This window comes from Caloenas nicobarica, chromosome 3 (assembly GCF_036013445.1).
Source record: "Caloenas nicobarica isolate bCalNic1 chromosome 3, bCalNic1.hap1, whole genome shotgun sequence".
Classification (NCBI taxonomy): domain Eukaryota; kingdom Metazoa; phylum Chordata; class Aves; order Columbiformes; family Columbidae; genus Caloenas; species Caloenas nicobarica.
Genome location: NC_088247.1, coordinates 7,873,437 through 7,898,698, shown reverse-complemented (window position 1 = coordinate 7,898,698; position 25,262 = coordinate 7,873,437). Strand labels below are relative to the sequence as shown.

General features: G+C 42.8%; 1 protein-coding gene across 1 annotated transcript in view; it reads left to right on the top strand.

Moving 5' to 3' along the window:
* Positions 1-25,262, top strand: part of EVA1A (eva-1 homolog A, regulator of programmed cell death) — a 214,126-nt gene that overhangs the window by 77,993 nt on the left and 110,871 nt on the right. The window contains exon 4 of the mRNA XM_065632205.1: positions 10,239-10,391. Coding sequence (XP_065488277.1) covers positions 10,239-10,391 — 153 coding nt within the window. The remainder of the gene's footprint in view (positions 1-10,238; positions 10,392-25,262) is intronic.

Genomic DNA, 25,262 nt, shown 5'->3' with positions numbered 1-25,262 from the left:
GGCAATAAAACTTCGGGCAGCAAACGCTGGGGCGATGAAAGATGTAAATAAAGGAATGCTATAAATAACAGAGGACAGATCCATCAGCCTGCAATTGGGGTCAGAGAAACTTTAATGCTAACGATTAATTTTGTTTTAAGCCGTCGATGCACAGAGATTTTCAGGCATTGTCAAATAGCCCTATCTCTGTAGCACACTAATCACTTGGCTGTCAGGAGCGGGATTAAGAGGAACGTGTGATTTTGCTGTCATCGAATGCAGAGATTATTGTCAGCCCCTGCCCCCACGGAGAAGGAAACCGCTGCTGACCTGGGAAAATTAAAAAAAAACCAGCAACAACAAAACCAAACTAAACCCAAATCCCAGTTTTCTTCTAAACCTCATCAGTCAGCCCTGACTGACATAATAAGGAGCCAGCAAAGACCAGGATGCTTCTCCCTGCTGATGTAGGTAGAAAGATTCCCTTTGCTGGATCAGGTCTCCAGTATCCAGACATGAGCCACTAAAAAAGACAAATTCTGAAATGTGCCTAAATCGTATATATCGTATGAGCTGTGACTTTTACAGATACCCTTTGTCCATTGGCATTTAAGTTTTCTGTGAAGTTCTAGGGAAAAGACAAGAACTGGAACAGGCTGCCCAGAGAGGTTGTGGAGTCTCCTTCTCTGGAGACATTCAAACCCACCTGGACACATTCCTGTGTGATCTGCTCTGGTGAACCTGCTGTAGCAGGTGGGTTGGACTGGGTTATCTCCAGAGGTCCCTTCCAACCCCAACCTTTCTGTGATTCTATGATTAAAAAAACCCCTTTTAAGCCTTGAATTTTCAGTGAAGGACAAGGAAGGGATACACCACAGTCTTTCTGTGCTGGTACAGGTGAATCAATAACGTTGCCAGAAGGAAATGGGAGCCTTTGCCCTCATGTACTTCAGGAGATCCAGCCTGTCCTTAGGTGGTGTGGACACCTGTGATGCCTTTCTCTGCTGGTGGTGGAGGCTGCATTGTGGATGATGTTTCAGGTTTGATGAAACCCATACATCTAAATCATGAAATCATAGAATGTCCTGAGTTGGAAGGACCCACAAGGATCATCGAGTCCAGCTCCTGTCCCTGCACAGGACAACCCCACAGGTCACACCGTGTGTCTGAGGACGTTGTCCAGTCTCTTCTTGAACACTGTCAGGTTGGGGCCGGGACACCTCCCTGGGGAGCCTGTTCCAGTGTCCAGCACCCTCTGGGGGAAGAACCTTTTCCTCATGTCCAACCTGACCCTCCCCTGGCACATCTTCCTGCCGTTCCCTCGGGTTCTGTCACTGGTCACCAGAGAGAAGAGCTCAGCCCTGCCCCTCCTGCTCCCCTTGTGAGGAAGCTGTGGCCGCCATGAGCTCTCCCCTCAGTCTCCTCTTCTCCAGGCCGAACAAACCAGGTGACTTTAGCCGCTCCTCATACAGCTTCCCTTCCAAACCCTTCACCAACTTTGTAGCCCGGCACAGTCCAGCTGTGATAGAGGTTTGCAAGCTCCAAATGAGAGATTTCAAGATTTTCTGGCATACTGGTGAAGAACCATGAGAAGAAAAGCATGTCCCAGAAACAATATGCTTATAAACCAAATCGAGATGCTGCAAAGTTTGTCTCTAATATATCGAATCCACAGTTTAAACCATACGTCCAGACCTCATAAAGCAGTAGGCAGAACAGGGAGGTAATTTTATATAGTACTTCTGCAGAGGGTCCTGTATATGGACCTATTCATGACAGGAAATATAGATGAGTTTCTCTCCTCAAATAAATATCTCTTGGAAAAAACAGAGAAAAAAGTAAGTCTTCTCTGGAATAAAGGCATGGTAATTAACTCTTTCTAGTCATGAGGGTTTCTTCAATATTTTTTCAATATCAATCCTACATTTGGTTTTCAAATTAGTTATACATTTTTAAAACAGGTATCTCCTGATATTTTTGACTTCTCATCATACTAATTGTGTATCAGGCTCTTTTCTGTTACACACTTATTTTTCTGACTACTTAAAAAGCACTGGAGGTTGTCACCTAATCATGTCTCTGGGAAATGGGACTGCAAAAGCATCCATGATGAATCTGGGAGATTTGGTAACTGTATTTCTCCCAGCTGCATTTCTTCTTCTCCAGCAAAGTCATTGAGGGAATACTGTGTGTTTAATTATTTAGGACAGTAGTGAACTAGCTTTTAATCTAGTAGGCCTCATTTTCCCATATTTTATGCTTTAGGCAACCCCATGGATTACATATAATAATATCAATCAGGTATTCTCTTAATATCCCTGTGACAGAATTATCATTGCCATTAGTTTAACATTCAGAGAAGACTGTTTTAATGATATAAGACTAAATTCCCCCTTTTGGCTATTTTAATAATAACTTTAAGCAGCATTACTTCAGATTTACACCATCACTGGAAGAGAAGAATGCGATGGGCAGTGGTACTAATGAAATCTTTTTCCTTGCATATTCAAGTAATTTTTTCCTTAGTGCACTCCTTCCATCTTTTCATTACAATAGCAAAGGTTTTCACCATGACTCTTACGCAGCACCGTGTGATGTAGCTAGTCCTGATTTATATCCATGCTTTTTGGCCAGATATTACATCCATGCTGGTTGGTTGGTGGGACAGAGCAACAATTACAATCACCTTTGGCACTGATTTGGCTCTTTTCTGTAACTGGCCACCAGTTCTTATGAAATATGTAGGGGACTTAACTACATTTGTCGTGTCAACATTTCTGACAAATTTCACTGAAATTTAGCCATCAGTTGGTCAGGTCCTTGGAAGGAGGACTAATAAAGGGTGAGGCAGAGGCTCAGGCAGCAGAATGCCGGTAAGTCACACTTGCTTCAGAAAATCAGCCCAAATTCCTTAGTGAAAGAAGCAGGATGAGAATTAAATTTGTCTGTGGCCCCCAAGTGTTTTGTTTAACTCTCCTTTTGTGGTCCAGCATATGTATTTTGATACTGTTCCCTTTTTCTTCCTTAGAGGTAACCATATATCTCTGTTTATCCATCAGAAAGAGTGCAACTAGGTGCATCTGAACTCTGCGTTGGAAATGAAATGTAGCAGTTAATTTGCAACACTGCCAGCCTTTTCAGAGCAGGATATAAAAAGACAACGACTTCAGACTAATGAAAGCGACAGTGGGGAAAGGCGCCTTTTAAACATTGCAAATTGGATGGGTGCATCAGGAGAGTAGTTTTAAAGGAATCTGACAAGGTCGTTTGCAAAGAACAATCTTCTTTCTTCTTGAAACACTTTCAGACCTCCGGAACTTGGCACTCTTGAGTTTTCAGGGTACTTCTGAAGTTGGCAAACTGCTTATTTAATATGACTCTGGACTGTCATCCGAGCTGTATTCAGATTTTCAGATTAACTTACACAGAAGTGGTGTGCTCCATGCCACTGAGGGTAGCAAACTTCAATTTTTAAAAGTTAAGTGACAGCATCTTCACAAAAAGTTTCTCAAAGGGAAGATTGAACTGAGATAATGTTAAAAGGTATTTCTGTGCAAATGTATGAATTTGCTACATTCTCGCTTATTTATGCTCCGAATGAAAGCGGACTACCCTTTTTAGATCTTGGCTGCTGAAATGAGGGAATGACCAGGTAGCCCAAAGCCTAAGTGTTTGTGGTGGAGCTGTACTTGAGGATGCGGGGGATCTTTGCTGTCCTGGAAATGTTCCCTCCACCCAATCCTGCCTAAAGGAATGCTGAGTTGATTGACATGTATTTATTAAAATCCTCAGATGAATGGAAAGTCCTCATTAGTAGCAGGGTCATATGGATGAGGAGGAAGCCTTGGAACTCAGGATATGAGGTCCATGTTGTAAGCGAAAGCAAACTGGAAGAAAACAAAAAGCAAGAAGCCATAGCAATGTGCACTGCTCTAAAGAGTAGGCATTTGCCACTGTGAGGAATTTCTGATCTGTATCAACTTATTTGCATTCTGGGACTTGGAGGCCAAAATCTGCTTATATCTTCCAAAGTGTAAAAGAGGATGCAAAACTCAGATAACAAATGCTCACTTGAAATGAAAAGTAAGGAAATATAGGAACACAGGAATAGGTATGTGAGGAAAAAGTTTGAAGTGGAGCTCAAACTGGAAAATGTGCTGTAGTCCAATAGTTTTCTTCACAGAAGAGTGTAAGAGTCAGTGGAAGTTGTCCAAGGCACCTTTACTCTGTCTGCTTTGAGATCTGCTCATCTGTTTCAATTTTAGGAAGATGGACTTAGATTTATATGCACTTAAAAAAAAATCTCTGTTACTTACAAAAAGTCCTTATGATCCTTGGAATTAGCTGATTATGGGGGAAAATAAAAATATATGAAAACAAGGGTCACAGGTTACAAGGAAGGATACTGGATGGGTAACTCCAAGTCCTGTTGTGGAAGCACCGTTGTTCAAGGATGCTCCTTAGAGGTAGCTGTCCTAGTATTTAATAGGTTTCCTGTCTTGGAGACTCATCTTCCTAATTCCCCTAGAAGAGATATTAACAAGTAATCACTGTAATCAACTCTTACATGATTAACAGGATCAATGGAACAGTTTACGCAGTCAGGTTGTGGAGTCTCAGTCCTCAGATATGTTCAAAACTTGAAAGGACACAGCCCTAAGCAACCTGCTGCTCTAGCTGATTCTGGTATGAGCATGAGGTCTGGCCTAGAGAGTCCTCAGAGGTGCCTTCTGTCCTCTGTGACTCTGAATTATGGTCTGGAGTGACTACATCCATAGCAAAGAGTTCATATTTCTGTGGTTAAGCCTTGTTTTTGGCTTTTCTCTTTAATCTGACACAAAAAATTGCTATGTGGCGACTTTTGCAACGTAAGTGTTCTTCTGCCAAGGCATGGGCTGAAAGCAGCAAGATCTCATCACATATGAGATCATCATATTTATTATTTGGTGATGAATTCCGGTCTCTGTAAAAGCTTGCTGAGTTTTAACTTCTGTGACTAAAAGGTTGCATGTGCCACTTGAGCCATCTGACCTGTTCCTTATCTCAGCTGTTCAACATTGCAACCAATCAGTACCTGGTCAGAGAAGGAGGGAGGAAGAGTGACATGGAGCACTGGAGATGCGTCTGCCATTAACACAGTGTCAGGGTGAGAAAGTGAATTGTCCCTATGCCCTTTTTCACAGACCAAGACTAACCACCACCCAATAGTTAAACACATTCTTTTATCATTTAAAGGCAGACAGGTGTTGGTGGAATGGCTGGATATAATGTAGAGTTATGAATTTCAAGGCAGGAGATTTTTTTTTTTTTGCGTGAACAGCTAACAAAGCTCAGGTGAAGGCGAGCAAGGCAAAAATTGGGCTGAAGATATTGGGTAGCACAGTTTGGTTCTGAAGTTGCACCCTGGCTGCAGTCTCATTAATATAAAATTTGTAAACTAGATAAGAAAGTCTTATACATGAAACAATCCTGACCTAAGAAGGAAGTGGGCAAGACTATTTCTGTTTCTTACAAAATCTCTTTCTTTGCTCAGATTCTTGATTCTGAGATTTAAATCCTTTAGGATTTTGTGAGGAAGACAGATTTCTCTTTCCATGTATTTTCAGCTCTTTGATCTGGGAAATAGGGTCAACTACGCATTGATTATATGATGCATGCACATTTTAATTAGCAAAATTTAATACTTTTTTTTCACAAATGTTGAAAAAGATAATTTAGGCAAGGTAGACCTCTGGCATTAATGTATTTCATCACGTTGTTAGATGCAAGATCTTTTTAGGAGCTTTTATCTCCAAGATCTTGTAGAGATTGAGCCAACTGACATTTAGTTTTGAGCTTCCCAGTCATGATCATTCAGAAAATTGTCATAGACCATAGGTGAAAATGTACTTAAGAGACTGAATAAATGTACGAATAAATGTATTTACTATAGGTCAATACTTTAATATTCTTGTACACATCCTGTAATTACAATGCATCTTCTTGTTCACTTTGCTGTTTGAGAGAGACAATTTTTCCATTAGAAACATGTATAATTGCTTTCTCTCAATTGTTCTAGCTGTGTTATAACCATGTCGTATAATGACCTTTAAAAATGTGTCTAGAAAACCCTGCAGCTGTTCCCTCCTTGGTTTCTCTCTATTGAGTTATATTTAAGCCAGTGTCTCTGAAAACAGGCAGTAATAAAAGGGATATTATCCTTAGCAAATATCTTAATCATGGTAAATCTCTGCTGCCCTACAAATGACTGCATGGGGGATTAGAGTTGAGCAAGCCATTTGCTGAATATCACTGCCACCTTTCCTAGGCCATTTAAGCATGTTTAATTTTTCAGGGTGAAACGTGAAACCCACTAATACAAATGTTTGCATTTGGACTGAATTATATCCAGACTGTAACAGTTATAGCGGGCTTAGGACCAGATTGTGACTGATCTGTAGGAGGCCAGTTCTTCTTGGGAGAGTGAGAGAAAAATGCAGATTCATTCCCAGTCCCAGGTCTCTTATGTCACTTATGCTGCCTTGACTCTCTTCAATAGTTACATAAGGCTATTACAGGTTGAAGTACCAGTAAATGCATGGCTGATGCTTAGCTCTGTATTTTCTTTTTATCAGTCCCCACCATCATCCAACGCCTGGGAGCCATCAGCGTCTGGATGAAAGACATCTGGCTTTGGGTCATCCTGGCTAAGATGGTGGTGGCAATGCTATGAAGCAGAAAATACTTTCAGGGACCTGTGTCCTCTGTAACATCACTTTCTATCTGTTTGTTTATCCAGACTTCTGTCAAATTGCCCAGAAATACTGAGAGTTCTCCAGTGATCAAGCTAAAGGGAACCTTTTGGGAGTCTGAAATACTACTGAATACTTCATCCTTTCTTTCTCTCTTTCTCTCTTTCTTTCTCTTTCTTTCTTTCTTTCTTTCTTTCTTTCTTTCTTTCTATCTTTCTTTCTATCTTTCTTTCTATCTTTCTTTCTATCTTTCTTTCTATCTTTCTATCTTTTAAGAAAGCAGTCTCTTCTATCTGTGGCAGCCCAGGAAACTGCAGCCCTAACCAGTCTGGACTCAGCCAGAGCCTTAGGAATCAGCCGCTCCAATAGGTTTTTCCTAGGGCAGAATTTAGTGACCATGAGATGGCATCTGTTTCAGGTGGCACAGCCTCTTAGTCCACACTGCACTCCATCAACTGCGCTGGTTCTCAAGAAGCGTGTGCTCAACATCCCTGGAGGTGTTTAAAAGATATGTAGATGAGGTTCTTAGGGTCTCTTCTCTTAGGTCTCTTCCAACCAAAATGATTCTATGATTCTGTGATTCTACCTCCCTCATCTAATATCTCAAGCCATCTCTCAGGCGTTTTCCTCCATAAACCCTGAACACAAATTCCCAGAGCAGTTGCAATGGTAGGAACTGTGAATGTGAGAGGCAGAGTTTTGTTGTTGGCTGTCTCATGACTGCTGGACTGACTTTCAGCAAGGACATGAATGTCTGTGCATCCCAGTGTCTTCTGGGCTAAATGCAATACTCCTTGTGTTTAAATCACAGTCAGGTTTCCAAATAACAAGCCCTGACATTGAACGGCCAACAGAATTTAATATATATTCTAAGGACCTTAAATGGGTCCACAAGACCTGTGGTTAAGCAATCAGTTATACTTGGTAATTGGGAGATGTAGCTAATAATAACCAAATGAGTAGAGGAAATTGAGTTAGTGCCTTGTAAGAAATAAGAACCTCACAGAGAACCCTGGCACTCGCTCATTAGAGACTTCAAAATTGATCTTTTCCTAAAGTTAATCAACCATTTCATTTTTCAACCACTTCGGCCAGTCACAAGTATTCTCCCTTTCCAGATATTGTTTTATTAACTATGTATAGCTTGTCATATCACAGAGTTTTATGGCTTTGTGCTTTTAGTTTGAATATTTTTTTTTTCTTAAGGGAAAGAAGAAATCTACTAAGTCTATAAAGTTCTAGTATACTCTATTAGGTTTTACATTATGTATCCATACTGAAGCTTTGCTCCCAATTCCCTTCCAGAAGAAACAAAAATCCTGTGGGAGACAGTTATAGGTGCAGATAAAAACTCTTGGTATGTTCAGTGTATTATTCAGATGCCTTCCTGATGATTGTGGATGAAATACCTACATAGATATAATGACGATTGATTCTTCACAGCTGTGTGGGGTTCCTCTCTCCCTACATACTCCGATGTTGAAAAGAGTTTCTGTTCCTGATTCCTGCCACTGTTTTCCACACTCATCTGGCTGTGGGTTTACCCCTATAGGTATTGCTTGTGGATGTGTGTTCTTTGAACAGATTCCCCCATGCATGAGTTAGGTCTTCTGTCTTCATCTACAAGGATGGATGAGAAAGTGTTTTCCCATTCAATAAATATTTTAGAGGTTTGAAAGTTTCCCTGCAGTGGGATAAAAACTAAGATCTTTCAGAGATTTTTTGTAAAAGGCTGCAGAGGGGGAAAGAAGATTATATACTGGAATAGTGTCTAGGGTTAAGATTCTCACCCAGACTGTGAGGGTTTGGACCCGGGTTTTCACACTCCAGGTATATGGTCTTATCACCAGATAATGGACTACTTTGAGTGGGGTATTTTTTGACTTGCAGTAGGAATTTTCAGGTTGAGTATGAGGAATTGTTTGTTTTCAAACATTTCTCTCAAATCAGCACGTGTCTGTTTTGGTACACATTTTCTCCATGCCATTTCTTCTGAAAAAAACCTAATCTAATGTAGACATTAGCCCTGATTTGAGCAGAGATTAAACCAGTTGACCTCCTGAAGACTCTTCCAAACCAAATTATTTTATGATTAAACCGTGGTGGAAAATTCCTCTCCAGCTCCAATCAGGAAAAATCATTCTCAAACCTATACTTACAAGACAGTAAAAATATTGTGACTAGTGCTAGCTGCCACGGTGTAAAGACTTAAGTATTAAACCATAAAGTAATTATCAGCTAGTGTTCTCAGTTACTGAGTAGTTTGATGCGTATGGACTTTGCATAGTTTCTCAGATATGTATATAGGTGGTATCGGGTACAGAGAATCAGTGACAGGAAGAGACAAAAAAGTCGTATCTACGCTAGTAAATGATACAGGGCCAGGGGGAGCCCCAGGCTGGTGATTATCCACACTGTTTTGTTGTTAGTGTGCTCTGTGGCACAATTTTGACTTGGTACAATTAGGAGCATTTCAGATAAAGTGACTGATTCTGCTTGGGAGGTTACCATGGGTCAGGGACCCTTCCCATTAAGCTATTTGGATGCTGTTATAGCTACATTTCTAAGAGTAAATAACATGATCAAGTGGAAGGTCACTCTACAGAGACTGGGGAGCTTAAGGCTTTATTCCCGGCTGTGTCCTGCGTTGGCTGGGTAACCATAGACATGCCACTTCAGTTTTCTTAGTCTCTATCCTTCACACTTGTAGATGTCTAGCTATAAAGACTCAGCTCTTCAAAATAGTGTTTGTCTTCTGTGGTGTGTTGGCAGACATGGGTGGGGAGGGCCTGTTCTAGGTTGGGACCTCTAGGGGTTCCCATAATACAAATAATAAGGACAATAATAAAGAGAAGGGAATGACATGATTTCCTGTGAAATGATAGATGTGAGCTAAGCAAATGTTCTGTTTACCCAAGTCTTACAAAGGCAAGAGTGTATTTCATATTCTTGGACTTATGATATGAAGGAGGACTTGGGGAGCAGATTTGCACATCTGTATTTGCAACGGGCAAGAGCAGCCCCCATCATTAACAAATGTAGTATAGCTCCTATTGAACTTGCTGTGGAAAAAAGCTATTGAGCATAATCGTGTTTGCATTTGAGCTGCTGTGATGTAGAATAAATGCTTGGCACATAAAGGGCTAATCTATGGATGAAAAAAGTGCCTAAATATGGGCTTCTAATATCGCCGTATGGAAATCACTCAATTGCCATGCCTCAATTATTTGTCTGCAAAATGAAATTATTTGCTCTTTACCTGAACTGACACACGGTAGGTGAAAATATGTTCATTAAATGCACTCATAATGCCAGAGAGGGACTACATAATGCAAATGATCACTGCTACTCCAGCAAAAGCAGTTGTAAGCCTGGGATTTGCTGGCAGCTGATGTGCACCACTGGGCGAATGCCCAGAATCACTGCTGCCTCTGACAAGCTCACACCATGAGGAGGTGAGAGGGCTCCCTTCGTGCTGAGTGCCCACGTCTGGATCAGCTGAGTAATTAAGTGTTTGTTTCCTTCCAGATGAGTACAAGAGTAAAGTAGCCTGTGAAGATGACAAGCTGAGGCTGAGCTGTAAGAAGAACATGGTGATAGCCATTTACTCTGCCATCTTTGGAAGGACACAAGGAGGCAGCCTGGAGTGCCCATACCAAATGCTAGGGATGCCCATGATTGGTAAGCAGGGGAATGGCTTGACGAACGGTGATCTGGGCAGGGTGGTTTAATTCACTGTCGTTATGATAGTACTGGAACAGATCCTGATTAGGAAAAGCAGGACTGGCGCATACAGCCTGCCATGGTGGTGCTCTTGATGTGTGGTACCTTGTTAACCAGTGGTGAGCTTCATCATGAGCACCAGGCTGAGGTTCAGCTAGGTGGCCTAGCCAAGTTACCAGGCTTCAGACTTTTATCAGATGCAGCAGATTGTGTACTTGATGGTACTCCTTGAGTTGCTTGTTCAATTTTCTTCCCTCCTGGTAGTTCATACACTGAGCCTCTATCTGCACTATGGAGGAGCATATTATTGACAGATGTCATGGACCATCTGTGGCCCAGTCAAGCCTTGGCCTTGCATTTAAACTTTTACCGAAGTTAAAACAAGGGGTGAAAATTCAAAAAGTTAAGTTGCATCATGTTTCAGTCGACTTATGGTACCTTCAAGTAGCTTCTTTACTCTTGGGCTATCATAGTCTCTTATATTAATGTCTTAAAGATCTAGAAATTTTAAAGCATTGACTAGAACTGTCTGTTCTTGAGCCATTGTGAAATGAGTTTGAGTATTTTAGGCTGTGGCAGAGAGAGCAACTGTCCACAGCGCGAAATCCTGTAGTCAGCGTTCCTCATCATCCTTCTCTGCAGAGGTGGGAGGGGATTAACTGGTTTCCCAAAGGGGAAAAAGCTTCAGAGGAGGTTGTGAAGGGAAGCTTGAGCTGCTGCTATTGCCTGTGCTGATATCTATTCAGCTGTATCTGGAGATCTTCAGCTTCATAGCTGCTGATTCAGTGCCCTTAAGGAGTTAAATGCTATTCACATGGAAGCTTGTGAAGTGACTGCTTGGAAATATGATACGCAGATGATGGGTGTCAGTAGGAAACGACAGGTGGAAGCAGGCCTGTCAGGTTATTTGTGTAGCGTGGTGAATGCCTTAGTTGTGTAGCTGTGAAAATCTGAGCACTTGAAGCACAGCTGAGTAGTTCAGGTTCTCCTACCCTGGCATGGCAAGAGCGTCATATTCCTTTAACAGGTTATTTCCCATCTCCTGAGGTGACATATGTCTTTGGATGTACTCGTGTTATCCCTCAGTTGCCAGGGAGCAGATGCAAAACTAGATATGTGTAACAGGTTAACGTAGACCTCTTTCATGTGGTGTTTGGGATGGGCTAAGAGCGTGCAGATTGGTGCCATGGTGGTTCAGCTGCTGGGTGATACCTTGCTGAATCAGCAAAACGTGATAGGTTTCTAGCATATACCTGAGCAACCTCTCCTTTGTCCTTGCTGAGAAAACAAGAAGAAACAGGCATGTACCAGTGACAAGGTACTAGCACCAGGACCTGCTCTTGAATGTCAGCGTGAAGAAAAACTATGTGAAGCCACAAAGGCTACACATGAAGAAGAAATTTTTTACAGTGAAGGTGGTAGAACACTGTCCCAGGTTGCCCAGAGAGGTGGTGGATGCTCCATCCCTGGAGACATCCCAGGCCAGGCTGGACGGGGCTCTGAGCAACCTGAGCTGGTGAAGATGTCCCTGCTCGTGGCAGGGGTGGGACGGGATGAGCTTTGAAGGTCCCTTCCAATCCAAACTATTCTATGATTCTATGAAAGTTTTACTCTTGTTTGCTGAAGATACAAAGTCCTGAAACTTGTACTGGCTGAGAGCAGAGTATGTGGCACTAGAAAATGGGGTGGGAGGCAGTGGAGCCGGGAGAGCAAAGCTGTAGCTTAGAGAACAAGCAGTGAGGTGTGACAGCACGTGCTGCACCATCTATAGTGCCTGGATGTCCTGTGGTTTTCAGACTGGCCTTGTGATCTCTACAAACTGGGATGTTTGCTGAAGGAAATAAGGTATCGGAGCCTGAGGTGTAGTACGCAGTCTGCTGCTGGGATAAGACAGGGTCTTTCTCCAGTGTCAACACTTAAAAGAAACTAGTTGCAAGAGCAGGCTCAGAACAAATCAATGTAATGCCAAGCTAGCCATGGGAATGCTGAGGTACCTTTACATTGAAATCCATTGCAAGGTTTTAAGCAGTTGACTGATGCTAAAAATGGCTGAGTTGTTGGATGGAAGCAAATATCTGCCTGTTTGGAACTGGTGGGGTCTCAAGTATCTGTTAAGTCAGTCTGGTGCTGCTGGGATGCTTGTACCCAGGTATGTCCTGCCTGCATAACAGAAAGGGGAGGTGGGAAGTGTCTCTGGGACAGTGGCTACCTGCACGCCCTGCAGGGTTGGGATTGAGGGGTGAGGCACTCACCATGGAGCAATGCCTTCCCCAGGATTTCCTAGGCATTTGTGCACTGTGTACATAGGGTGAAAGACAGACAGTATAGCTGTTGATGCTGATGTTCCTCTGCGCACTGAAATCCTCGGAGTGTATACAAGCATCCTGGCTTGTATCACGAATAGTGTGGCCAGCAGGACTAGAGAAGTGATTGTTCCACTGTACTCTGTGCTGAATCCTGTGTTCAGTTTTGGGCCCCTCATCATAAGAAAGACATTTAGGTACCAGAGAGAGTGCAGAGGAGGGTAACGAAGCTGGTGAGGGGCCTGGAGCACAAGTGTGATGAGGAGCAGCTGAGGGAACTGGGGCTGTTCAGCCTGGAGAACAGGAGGCTGAGGGGAGACCTTATCGCTGTCTGCAACTGCCTGAAAGGAGGTTGGAGCATGGAGGGGGTTGATCTCTTCTTCCAAGTAACAAGTGATAGCATGAGAGGAAATGGCCTCAAGTTGTGCCAGGGGAGGTTTAGATTGGTTATTAGGAAAAAACTTGTTCACAGAAAGGGATGTGAAGCACTGGGACAGGCTGCCCAGGGAAGTGGTTGAATCACCATCCCCGGAGGTGTTTAAAAGGCGTGTAGATGTGGTGCCTGGGGACATGGTTAAGTGGCAGTGTTACTTTTACAGTACAAGCTCAAGCAGGTGGCCTTTCAACTCACCATGCTCCACCCCTCAAATCTCACCTATATTTGAGAATGTTTGTCCAGGTTTGCTTGTGTGTTCAGCTACAACTCGCTGATCCCCTTGGCACGATGCTGCCAATGCTACAGGCAGTCTCTGCTTATTGTGACCTTCCCTTCATCTATTTGTGCGAGCTGACCCGATGGGACAGAGCTCTAGCGATGCAGGAATGGGGAGGCGAGTTGTGACTGTGGTTATCAGTCATCTCGTCACCCTACAGGAGAAACCGGCGCAGGATCCATCTGCAACCCAAATCAGCGAAAAGCACATTCACACCCTGCTTCCCCACAGCAAGCTGCAAGAAATAATAGTCCTGCCTGCACTTACAGCACTGAAGTGAGGGGCTTGTGCTCCCAGCTGCCACTGGCAATTGTGGGAGTGATACAGAGAGTCCCCCAACCTGCTCCAGAAATTGTCCTCTTGCCATAGGCCTGCCTAGCCCGGCAGGCAACTCTGTTCCTTCAGGAGCAGGTGAAAACATCATGGCTTATAAATCAAAGCTTTCTCCAGCTAGAGAACGTTTCCCTGCACGTTTCCACAGCCCTGCAATACGAGGAGGGCTGCTCCGTGACAGCCTTTGATCCCAAATATGCACAACGAGCTGATCTTACAAATATGACCATATGAGTCAGAATTCGCAGCAGCATCCAGTTCCCGTAAGGCAGAACTCAGCTATGTTCTGCACATGGAAGGTTTGTTCTGTTTGAGTTTCATGGGACTGATGATTTGTGTCAAGTCTGAGCCTTGGCAAAGGGCCTTTTCCTGGGAAGTAGGTCCTGGACGAGTTTGTAGTGATTATTTTTATCCAGGCAGCATGAGTTACTTGATGAGTGAAGAACTCATACTTACCCCAAAGGTGGGGAGGGATATATTTTCTTCCTCTCCTAATGAAAAACAGCTCAGAAAATTTTATTCATTTTTTTTTTCTGTGAACAAAACACACATTTGGGTTGAATTTAGAAATCTGCAGCTTCTAAGGTGAGGCTTTTAAAAACCTATACTAAGATGAGGGGAAGGAGCGGTCTAATGCAGCATTGTATATTGCCCAGAGATGTGGTGGTTGCCCCACCCCTGGAGACATCCCAGGCCAGGCTGGACGGGGCTCTGAGCAACCTGAGCTGGGTGAAGATGTCCCTGCTCATGGCAGGGGTGGCACTGGATAAGCTTTGAAGGTCCCTTCCAACCCAAACTATTCTATGATTCTATGATTTCTGACTCTGCCATAGGGTGAGGGAACAAGTAATTTCATTTGAGTTGTTTCTGCCTTGAGAAACAAGACCTTGTACTCCTATAGGAGTGCCGAGGAGATAAAGTCCATTAGGTGATTTTCTTGGATTCTGCAGGGACATAGGTATGTTAGGTGCTCTGGTGGAGTGATCTGAAGTATTGTGATGTTCCAGCCCTTGAACATCTGCATAACCCAACCGTCACTGTGCTGCTTTCTGATGATATAAGATTCCCAACTCAGACTTCACCCACTCTGCTATGCCCAACGCATGCTTTCTCTCTGTCTAGCATTTATGCGAATGTGCTTAGCATCTGTGAAGGGAAAGTTATTGTGAAGAACTCCATCCTATCCCTGTCATGTTAAAGAGAAAATCTGCCAGGATCCTCTTTTAACTGAAAACATGCTGAAACTTGTGTCTCTGACACAAACAGCTGGACCCCTCCTTGAATGCCTTTGGAACTATGAAAAGCTCCTAAAGGAATTTGACCTTATTTGTAACTCTCTTAATAAAGCCTCCACTTTGCTCCCAGTGTGTGCAGGGAGAACACACAGAGCATGGGGAGGTCTCTGGGGAAAGGGTTATTTGCAAGGAACAAACCATTAATATCCCTCAGCCTAGCGAGCCCTTTGCCCTGTTATTTTGCTGTTTACAGCTGCCTGTGCCTGCATCTCTGAGTGACTTGTTTATACCAAGAGAAGCCAGTTTAAATTAAAAAAAGGCTTTTTCCTACTTATATCCAAGGTCAAGGTAATGATCTAATTAGGAGACTGAGGAGAAAGAACTTGGATGTGAAACAATTACCCCTTCTATCATTTAGTGGGGCGATATCCTTGATCATATTCAGGGCACCTGACACATTCGCATATACATTTTTATGGTAGCTACTCCCTTGCACCACAGAGAGTGCAATGGACATGTTCTGCTGACCTCTAACATCAGGATCCAGGTCTCCTTCTCAAGGACCCTGTCTTTCTCCATCATGTACACAAAGAACCCACAGCAATTTAACCCCTTGTCTTGGGTAGAAGGAATCTGGGCTGGGCTTTGGAGTCAACACAAGATCCTGGGAACTCTGGCTCCAAAGCTCAGCTTTGGGTTGTGGTGTGTGGGTTAAGCTGAGCAGTCTGCTGAGAAGTGAACCGTCCTTGTCACTTAACAGACAAGTTCTCTCCTGTGCCTCTGTAGGGAGAAAATGGATGTGTTTACAAAGCCCTGGGGAAACTCAGATGGTCAGTGGCAGTCCCTAACTCACTGGATCTGATAACAAAAGAGCAGAGGAATGAGTTCAGCAAAGGAGCCTGTGCTTTAGGTGCTCATTCCCTGACGTTTTTCATTTTAATGCAGTGACAGAAGGTGATCCAGCCCATTTTGTTTTCATTTCCTCCTCTTAATGCAGATGTATATATGACTCGAACCAGAGCCTTCTCAGTGCCTCATATAAATATTTATTATGCCACATAAATAATAGACCCTTCTGGTTTGTTTATCTCTGATCAGATCTAGCATGCGAATAAGAATGAAATACATGCAGTAAAAAAAAATAAATCCATTTTATTCCGTGGTATATGTTTCTGTTCCTGCCAACACAAGAGCTGGTTTTAAGAGACTGCTGCCCCTCCAGTCGTGCATTTCTGGCAGCCATCCATGACCATTTTCCATCCTATGTTTCCATCAGTACAACTTTGTGGCTCTAATCTTGGTCTTAAGTGAAATATTTAAAAATAAAAGGCCTCCAAAAGGTGGAGCTGGAGCGATGAGGGGTAGTAACTGATGAGGGAGGCAGCGGGGGACCAGGGTTGCAGGAAGAGAAGGGTATCTATTAAAATCTGTGCTGATCAGATAATGCCACCTAGCACGCCCGTCCACTTCTTGTGGTTGAAATGCTCTTGTGCTAAATCGTGATTTCACCACATGGGAGATGATGGCCTTTAAAATGTCTGCAAGGCCGGGTTTGAGGGATGAGCCGCAGGTGAGGGAGAGAGCCAGACTGGATTTGTCCTCTCTGATGTGCACACCAGTCTTCCAGAGTGCCCCTGCCCATAGGTGTGACTCTATGTACATTTAATTTACATTCAGTTGCAGAAAGTATTTTATTATTTGTATAGCTCATGATTAAGAACATGTTTTTAGTGGCCAGTCTGTTTGCATGCAATAAAACCCACAAGTATCCAAGTTTGAAGGCTAAATAAATATCAGTTGCTGTTTAATTCACATATAATACCTTATTAAATTTAAATTGAAGTGGAATTCCCATTTAGTTAAAGTGAGACAAAGCCTGCTTTCAGAAAGTTGTTTTTCAATTTCAGATACTTTGCATGTTTCACTTTTTGTCTCAAAACACCAGGAGGTCATTAAAATCACTTTACAGCTGTTTCTAGAAAACTCAAACTATTGTTGGATTCCATGAAGTCATAAAAAAAGATTTATATGAAGTTGTTTTTATATGCACACAATGGCTGTTTTTAAAAATAAATGAAAAAAATCCATTCCATTTTGCTTCTGGGCAAGATCTTTCTCAATGCCAATGTTTGACTTGGTTTTAAAAAAGCTGTTTACAGTGGCGTATGACCCCATGCAGTGGTTGTAAATAAAAATTCTGAAAGTAGTAAATTAAATAGCACTAGCAGGTTCTGTGGTGATATTGGTATGATATTTGAGGAAGTAAAGTGGGTATTTGTATCAGTAGTGTCAGCTTCTTTAGTTGCTGATCTTATCAAAGATGCCTACTGCCAACTATCAGTTAAAAGCAAATCCAGAATATAATCGTGATAACAAAGGATAAAAGAGCAGAATTTAAGAGATTTAAATCTATAGCATCTCAACTTATTTCCTTTGAGTTACTCTGAATGAAAACCAGTGTAACTTGTTCAGCACTGATAACATTCCTCTTAAAATAGTTCAGATGTCACTCAAGGATATTACAAAATTACCACAATGGTGAATGCTGAGCCTGAGAAACAAAAGTAATGTGAAACCTGGGAGGTTGCAAGCATGCTGTGCTTTATTTTAGGAACCAAGGGCAAGAAGTGACTTGCAGATTGTGTCAGCTGGGTTGTTTCTTAAAAAAAGTGGGACAGTCCCACAGCTTCCAAAATTCAGACTTTGCTTCAGCTGAGGTGTAAGCACTTATTGAGTTATACCCATGTTCAGGAAAACACCTTTGTTGGGCTGTAATGAGTAGGCATGATGAACTTGTGGACTTCACAGAGGAGTAGATGCACTGAATGCACCATCCGTATCTTCTGCTGAGTGAAGCCAGGGCTGTCAGCTTCTTTGTTTTTTATCTTGAATGCCTTACGGCCCACAATCAGCTCTTCTCTGCTGCAAATTAAATAATAAAATTTTACTCTCATTGCCAGACCGAAACTGCTTTGTTCTCTGAGACTTCTTGGAGCCAAGTTTGAAGCTGTCCTCAGATTCTCACTTTAGTCCCCAAACCTGCAAAATGTTATTAATTTGCTCAACTTTACACACCCTGAGTCAGCCTCTGCAAAACTGGAGCCTCATATGTTTCATATGAGTTCTGTTTCCAGATGCAAAGGTGATAAAATGATTTGAGTTCATGTTAATAAACCAAGTGTTTCTAAATGTAACTATAGCATTTCTAATTAAACCTGCAGTTGATCCTTCAGTTGCAGTCTCTAATGTGATTAGTTTCTTTTAAGATAATTTTATTTTTTCTGGCCTAGGGCTGAAGCTTCCAAAATTTTATGAAGTGTATGGTAAGTTTTCTCTCTCATTGAAGCATACTTTTTAATGTAAAGCTGGTCTTCTTTGCATATCCTGCTATGGTGTTTGGATGTAGATTTCTTTTTGAGCCAGTTGTTTTCGGTGACATTGTGCAAGACATAGATGTTATACCCAGCTACACCGACATGAAGTTCCTCACTGCTATCTGTAATGATGATGATGGCAATTTATATCAGAAACCCAGCTCAATATGATACCAAAGTACCTGGCACTGCCAAAGCAAAAACCAAATAGAAAGTCTCTCAAACAGAAAAGCTCAGAGAAAAAGAAACAGCATGCTGAGACTGATGCTTTTGTGGGGGACATAGACTCTTCTTGGCCTCAGTGTTGACTGCAAGATGTTGGAGCATCTTTATGACTCCGTTCTGCACTGCATCAGGTAGTACTTGTACCACAGCTGGTGAACAGGGATTCAGGAACCCAGAGCTAACAGGTGAGCCAAAACCCCAATGATATTTCTCCACCAGTCCTGACTGCAAATCCTTTCCCACAGTTCAGTGGTTTATCCAGCAAAAATTCTTCTGAGCCTACAGCTCAGAAGTGTTTTAAGCAACCTCTTCTAACAAATTAAATTATTTTATTTCCTTACTTGAAGAGGGTTTTCTTGTGCTTGGAACAGACCGACTGTGCAGGTTTTCTGAAGCCTGTTCTGTTCTGGCTTTCAAACTAGCAGCCTTTTAATTGTTTGCTCCTGAGCTTTCCTCTTTACACATCTGCTTCTGCATCTTTTCTTGTTTAAGGCTAGTCTTTTGTTTTCATCGGTTGTTCTTCACATTGATTGGTGTTACAGGCTGAGTATCTGTAGTTTGGTTTCCTCCTTCGTGTCTTCCACACTCTCTGTGGTTCTAAACCCAACTCACTTCCTGTGTCCTCTTTAGAGACCACGTGTACTATGTCAAGGAAGAGAAATTCAGTGTATTTATGTTACCCCATCTGAAACTATGCGACAGTGCTATGCTGATAAACAAATTACCTTTCCGGGCTGCTTACTGTAGAGAGAAAGTGGATAAAGCCCATCTTTATTAACTGTCTTCTGCACTATCTTTTAAAGAGAACGCCAAACTTAATGGGTATGGGCTAAGCTGAAAATGCCTGGGATTTGATATACTGCACGTGGGGCAGACTGGCTCATCGATACTCTGTGAACACATCCTTCACAGGCTGCTAGGATGACTAATTTTCACTAATTTAGCAGCTGAAGCAGAGGCTTAGACACCTCCAGCAGCTGTTGCTTTATGAAGGAGCTGAACTTTGTATCAACCACAGCTAATGAAACATCTTTAAAATGAATAAGCAACTGTCCAAGAGCAGAAGCACAACTTCCTTCCCTCCTGATGGAGGTTCTCCTGCAGAATGAGGCAGTTTTGAGCCACTCTTAGGTAAAACGTGGAGGAATTTAGGCAGCTCACCTGCAAGGTTGGAGTTACTTTCCTCCTGCTTACATCTTTCTTGCCCTTCCATCGAAGTTTGCTTTCTCTTTTGGCAGATGGGTAGATAACCACAGCACTGATTCAGACATCTGTCAGCTTTGCAGGAACTAAATTTCTTTCCTCTGAGTTAATTGACTCCCCCATCTCCCATCTTTCATTCTGTCCTCCCTGCTTCATAGCTCTCAGCAAGTAACTTTTCCTGTTTAATTCTTTAGCAAGAAATTAGGCTGCATGTTTCAGACAAAAATCCTGTCCTCTGTTTGGGAGGAGTTTTCTCCTAGAGCTGTCACTTGTTTGTAAATGACTTCCCTCAAGACAATATTTATCTTAGCTCATTCCTTTCACCTGCTCCTCAAGAAAACACAAGGAAAGCTAGAGTTCTGCTGATGGTTTTATTTCCAGATGCAGGTCTGCTCCTGATGCATTTGCACTGAACCAAAATATGCCACAGAATTTGTCTCTTGATCAGGCTCCACCAATCCAATTCCAGTTCCTAATCACTTGTCTCACCTGCACCGCTGGAAATAGTATTTTAGGCAGTGATTCTCTTTCTGAAGCCTTTAATTACAGCCAATCATTTGGTCCTTTTGGTACTTCGAGGTCTGATACTTTGTTGGTCAAAAAAGCAGAATGTGTGCTCCCAGTTTTTATGCTAAATTCACAGACTCAGAAAGAGTGCATCCCCTGACAAATGGGTGCAGTGTTTTTCTTGCTCTGGCCAGTCTGCCTCATCTCTGCAGGAACCTGCCTTCGCAGGCCCCACACAGACGTGGCAGGTGAGTCTGATCACAAGGTTGACAGATGCACAGATGTTCTGGAGCATCTGGCATATGCCCAACCTCACTGTGGGATTAGCCACCCATCTCAAAACTAGGTGGCTAAACCTTCTTGTGGGTCCACCTGTGATGACTGCTGCCTTGGGAGAGGCTTCAATCTCCACCAGAGCATCTAAGAGTTACTGTGATGAAAAAATTAAACTGTTTGGAAACATTCTTTCAAACCCAGATAGGTCTTGCAATCAAAACCAGCAATGTATGACTTGGATTTCAGGTTTGGATGTGTCACCCTTATTGAAGAAAGCAACAGTGTGTAACCAAAGTAACGGATGTGATTAATAGGCATTGGCTCTGATTTATTTTTTTCACCAGGAAGAGGTAATAAAAAAATAGCCATGCTGGGAAGCAGCCTTAAACTGACTAAAACTCATTCATTGTGGTGAGCTTGATGATATGGACATTACATCACTGAAACTGATTCCAGTTTTAAAGCCAATGCTGTCTGCAAGCTGCTGCTGGTAGAATCCTCCAGCGTGGCTTTGTTGCCATCTGATTTGGGTTTTACCCAGTCAGAAATTGGGCTGATAAAGGCAGTAGATCAGGGAGTAATATCATACTAAATGCAGCTGGTAAAATGAATTACCTGCTGAGGGCTTAGATTAAAAGTTGTGAATTGAAACTGGCCAGCAGTCTGCATTCGTGGAGTCATCCTGTGCAAGGGAATTCACCTTGCAGCAGGAGCAAGGCTGGAGGGACATGCAACTTCTAGAAAGTGGGGCCAGGACAAAGGGGATAAGGCAAGCTGATCCCTCTCTCCCCCAACCCCAAACTTTAGTTTAAAATACTGTATTCCAAAAAGCACAGCCGATATCTTTAAACGCTTTCACATGTGGAAGTTTCACTGTCACCAGGATTTGTGTTTGCTCTTTGGCAGTGTACTGAAGTAAGCCAAGTCTAATGAAAGCCGAGGGTAACTCTGCCCCAGCCTGTGTAAGTGGGCTCTCTGTCATCTGTGAGGTCTTAAAGCGGTTTTTATTGCTCTGCTATTGGATTTGAGCTTTGCGGGCTTTAAAAGGTTCTTGGCAGGGGCCTGGCTCTGCTTAGCAGTACTTACCTCAGACTTTGTGATATGGTGTTGGCATTTGTGAGTGTCCTCCCCATATCTCTGACACATGGGATCACCTGTTGGTCACTGGTGCCAGGATGGTATTTCATATAACATTCGCAGTTTGCACTCAGCAAGCAAAGAAGCAGCAAAAGAAAGGAGATGTTGCCCTGAATGCAGGTGCTATCTGGTGCAATGAGAGTGCCACATCTTACCTTCCGTTTCTGAAGACCTGGAAAATGTGAATTTGGCCAGCTGCAGGGAACCATAACCCAACTCTGTTGTTCCAGTTTGCTGGGCTTGGCTTGCCTGCACCTTTTTGAGAGGCTAACTGCATGATTTAAGGATAAGAGAGCCTCCGTTTTCTTCCCTCTATGATCTCTGGGAATAGACACCTGGAGGTGAAAACTTCTGACATGGAATCACCTCCTGAAGAGGTCCCAATATACTTGGAGATGTCACTTCAACCCAGCTCCCTAAGGACTTGTTTGCCTTTGGAAGTTAAATTACCTATGTGCACTTCATAACAGCCAACAAGAGTGATGTTGAGTGTTTTTATACTTCTGAGACAATGGAGGTAAAAGAAAATACGATGTTGTCACTTCTAGAGCTCTGAATGACATGGTGGTGACTGTGTTTTATGAGGGTGCTACAGCCTCATCTATCATTCAGCCATGTCTCAGATGTATTAGTGACATCTTCAGAGCTAGTTAGTGAGGGAATAAAGGTGCTTCAATATGACATTTTGGCATCCAGCTAAATGACCTCCTTATCACAAATCCTTTGAAGTGTATAAGGGAGATGGTCCCATTTGGAGGTTTTGGTTGCTGCTCTTACATTTTTCAGTTCAATGTGTTATGTGGAAGACGAACATGTTGACAGATGAGAAAAACTGAGAGGGGAGACCAAGCTAATTCCAGTATCAGTATAGTCCTCCCTCAAATTACTGCTGGCTGCTTGCCCTGTCATTTATGGGAATGCACAAGGCATTTGTGCATAGAAATTTTGTGGAAGGAAGACCAGGGAGAATTCCCTGTCATGACCAAAAGGAAGTCTTTGAAGTGAATACCTTGTCAAATTTTGTCCATAGATTCCGTTTCTTCTTTTTTCAGGGCTAGAATAATAAGACTGCTTCCAAGAGAATGGCTCAGGCCTTACCATGGGTAAAATGTGAAGAGCATTTGGATTTCCCATGTGGGAGTCTGATGTTGTCAGTAGAGTTTAGATGAATCTTGTAACGTACGTACCTCAGATGACTTTCTGCCATGCTGGCTTTCACCAGATTTTGGTTTGGAGGTCAGTGACAACAATAAAGGCTTGCCTAGATTGTGGCTGTTTGCTATAAGAGCCGAGGAAATGGAGTACTACAAAAAACCTCCACAATGCTATGTTGAAGTCAAACTGGCAACCACTTAACAAGCAGTCAGAGATCAATATTGTTTAACAACTTCCGTAAGGACCCAGATAACGGGATGGAGTTTGTAGTTCATATCAAATTGGGCAGGACAGTTACAGCAGGGGGTAGGGACCTGAGGAACCTCAGTGAGCTGGAGAAACCTTGTGAAGTTCAACACGAGCAAGTGCATATCTCTGCACCTGAATAACCCTCTGCAATAACATAGGCTAGAGATCAGCTGGCTAGAAAGCAGAAAAAGGAACAGTGGATTTTGGGGGACAAAAACTTAAACACGGGTCAGCGATGTGGTCTTGTGGCAATGGTGGCTAGTGGATACTGAACTAGTAAGAATATTTTAAGCACATCAAGGAGAAGGTTTATTCACTTTATTTGGCATTCCAGTACTTCACTTAACTGGAGTACTGTAGTGTCCAGTTTGGGGTTCCCCAGATAAAGGGATATGCTGAAAAACTAGAGCAAGTCCAGTGAAGGGCCACCAAGCTGGTCAGAGGACTGGAGCACACAGTATATGGGGAAATGCTGAGGAACATGGGTTTGTTCAGTCTCAAGAAGAGAAAGCTCAGGGTGAGATCTTATTGCTGTTTTCTCCTACTTAATCAGTAGCTCTACAGAAGACTGTTCTTGGAAATGCACAGAAAAAAATTAAAAAACCCAAAACCCCCCAAAAAACCCCCCAAAGCAATGAACACAATTTGCATCATTGGAAATCTGATCAGATACAAGTCAAAAATTCTTCACCTGTAGAGTGGTTTAGCCCTGGAACAGGTGCTCAACGGGTTTGGGGAATATTTTTCTATGGAGATTTTCAAAACTTGTCTGGGCAAATTCCTGAGCAACCTAATGTGACATCGAAGCTGGCTGTGCTTTGAGCAGGAGGTTGCATTGAATAGGCTTCAGATATCGCTTCTAACTAAATTATTCTATGGTTTCTGTGCTGCAGTCCCAACAGGTGACTTTTTTCCTAGATATATTTTCAACATTAATGTTTGCTAAAGGTCCATGTAAAAGAAGGTTTTAAAATCTTATTGCCTTACTTTCTAAGTTAGGGGATTTCATCCCCATCTGTAATTGAAGCATACTGAATCTGTTCTTCTTTTCTGCTCATTTTGGCTGGTGCAGGTTGAGCTGGAGCAGCCTGGCAATTGGAGAATTGAGGATTTCACTACTGATATTTGTGAATATGGAGGTCTGTTCTGTGTCTGAAGAAACTGGGTGTCTTGGGCTACCTGTGTGCTAGTAAACTAGCAGTATCAGGGCCTGGGCACAGGTACTGGAAACAGATCTTCTGTACTGTTAAATTGCAGCATGGTCCATGGCATGGTTCGTTGCCTTGGCCCAGCTAAAACTCTCCAAAGCAGTTCAGAAGATGATTTGAGGTTGGTTATAGGACGAGGACTGGGTATCACCACTGTGTTTTGAAGGTAAGAGTGTTTAGTAGTGTGGATGGGGGTTGTTCCACCACAGTCGGCCTCAGGACCAGATAACAGGCCAGGTTTTGATTTACCAGTGAACATGTACGGAATGCAGACTGGACCCCAGCACTGTTAAAATACAAGTAGAGATTGCAGTGTCAGGACCTGCTCTGGCAGATGGAGCTACACAGAAGAGGCTCTTATAACTCAAGCTACATCTGCATTGGTAGTGGGGCTGGTGAAGGGGCTGGAACAGGGTCCCACAGCCTCCTGTAGGCAGCATGGGATGTTGTTTTCTGTGGGTAGCATGGGCAAGGCTGTCTTCTCCTGTGGAAAAAAATGCAGCTGCTACCTGCTAAAGGAAGCATCAGGATTGTGCCCACCTTCCGTGTAAACATCAGCTACTCTACTGAATACAGTAAGGAAAAGCCTGCTGCCTGGCCCTGTGACTGGCTGACCTCATGTCCATGCAACTAAACCCTCTACCAGATACTCCTGCTCCTCTGCTTTCCATCAAAAATACCTGGGGGGTCCTTTTGCGAATTGATGTTTAGGACTAGCCCTGTTATATCTCACACTATATTACCTGTTTGAGGTAATGCTAGGTGGCAAAATAATTCTGAGGAACAGGGTAGCACTTGAATAAGAGGGAAAATGGTGTGTCCAGATTTGAACATTATTTGGTTTCCTAGTGCAGATGATACTGCTAAAGTCAGTATGGATGGAGATTGTAGCCTGGTCAGAACTGCATGGG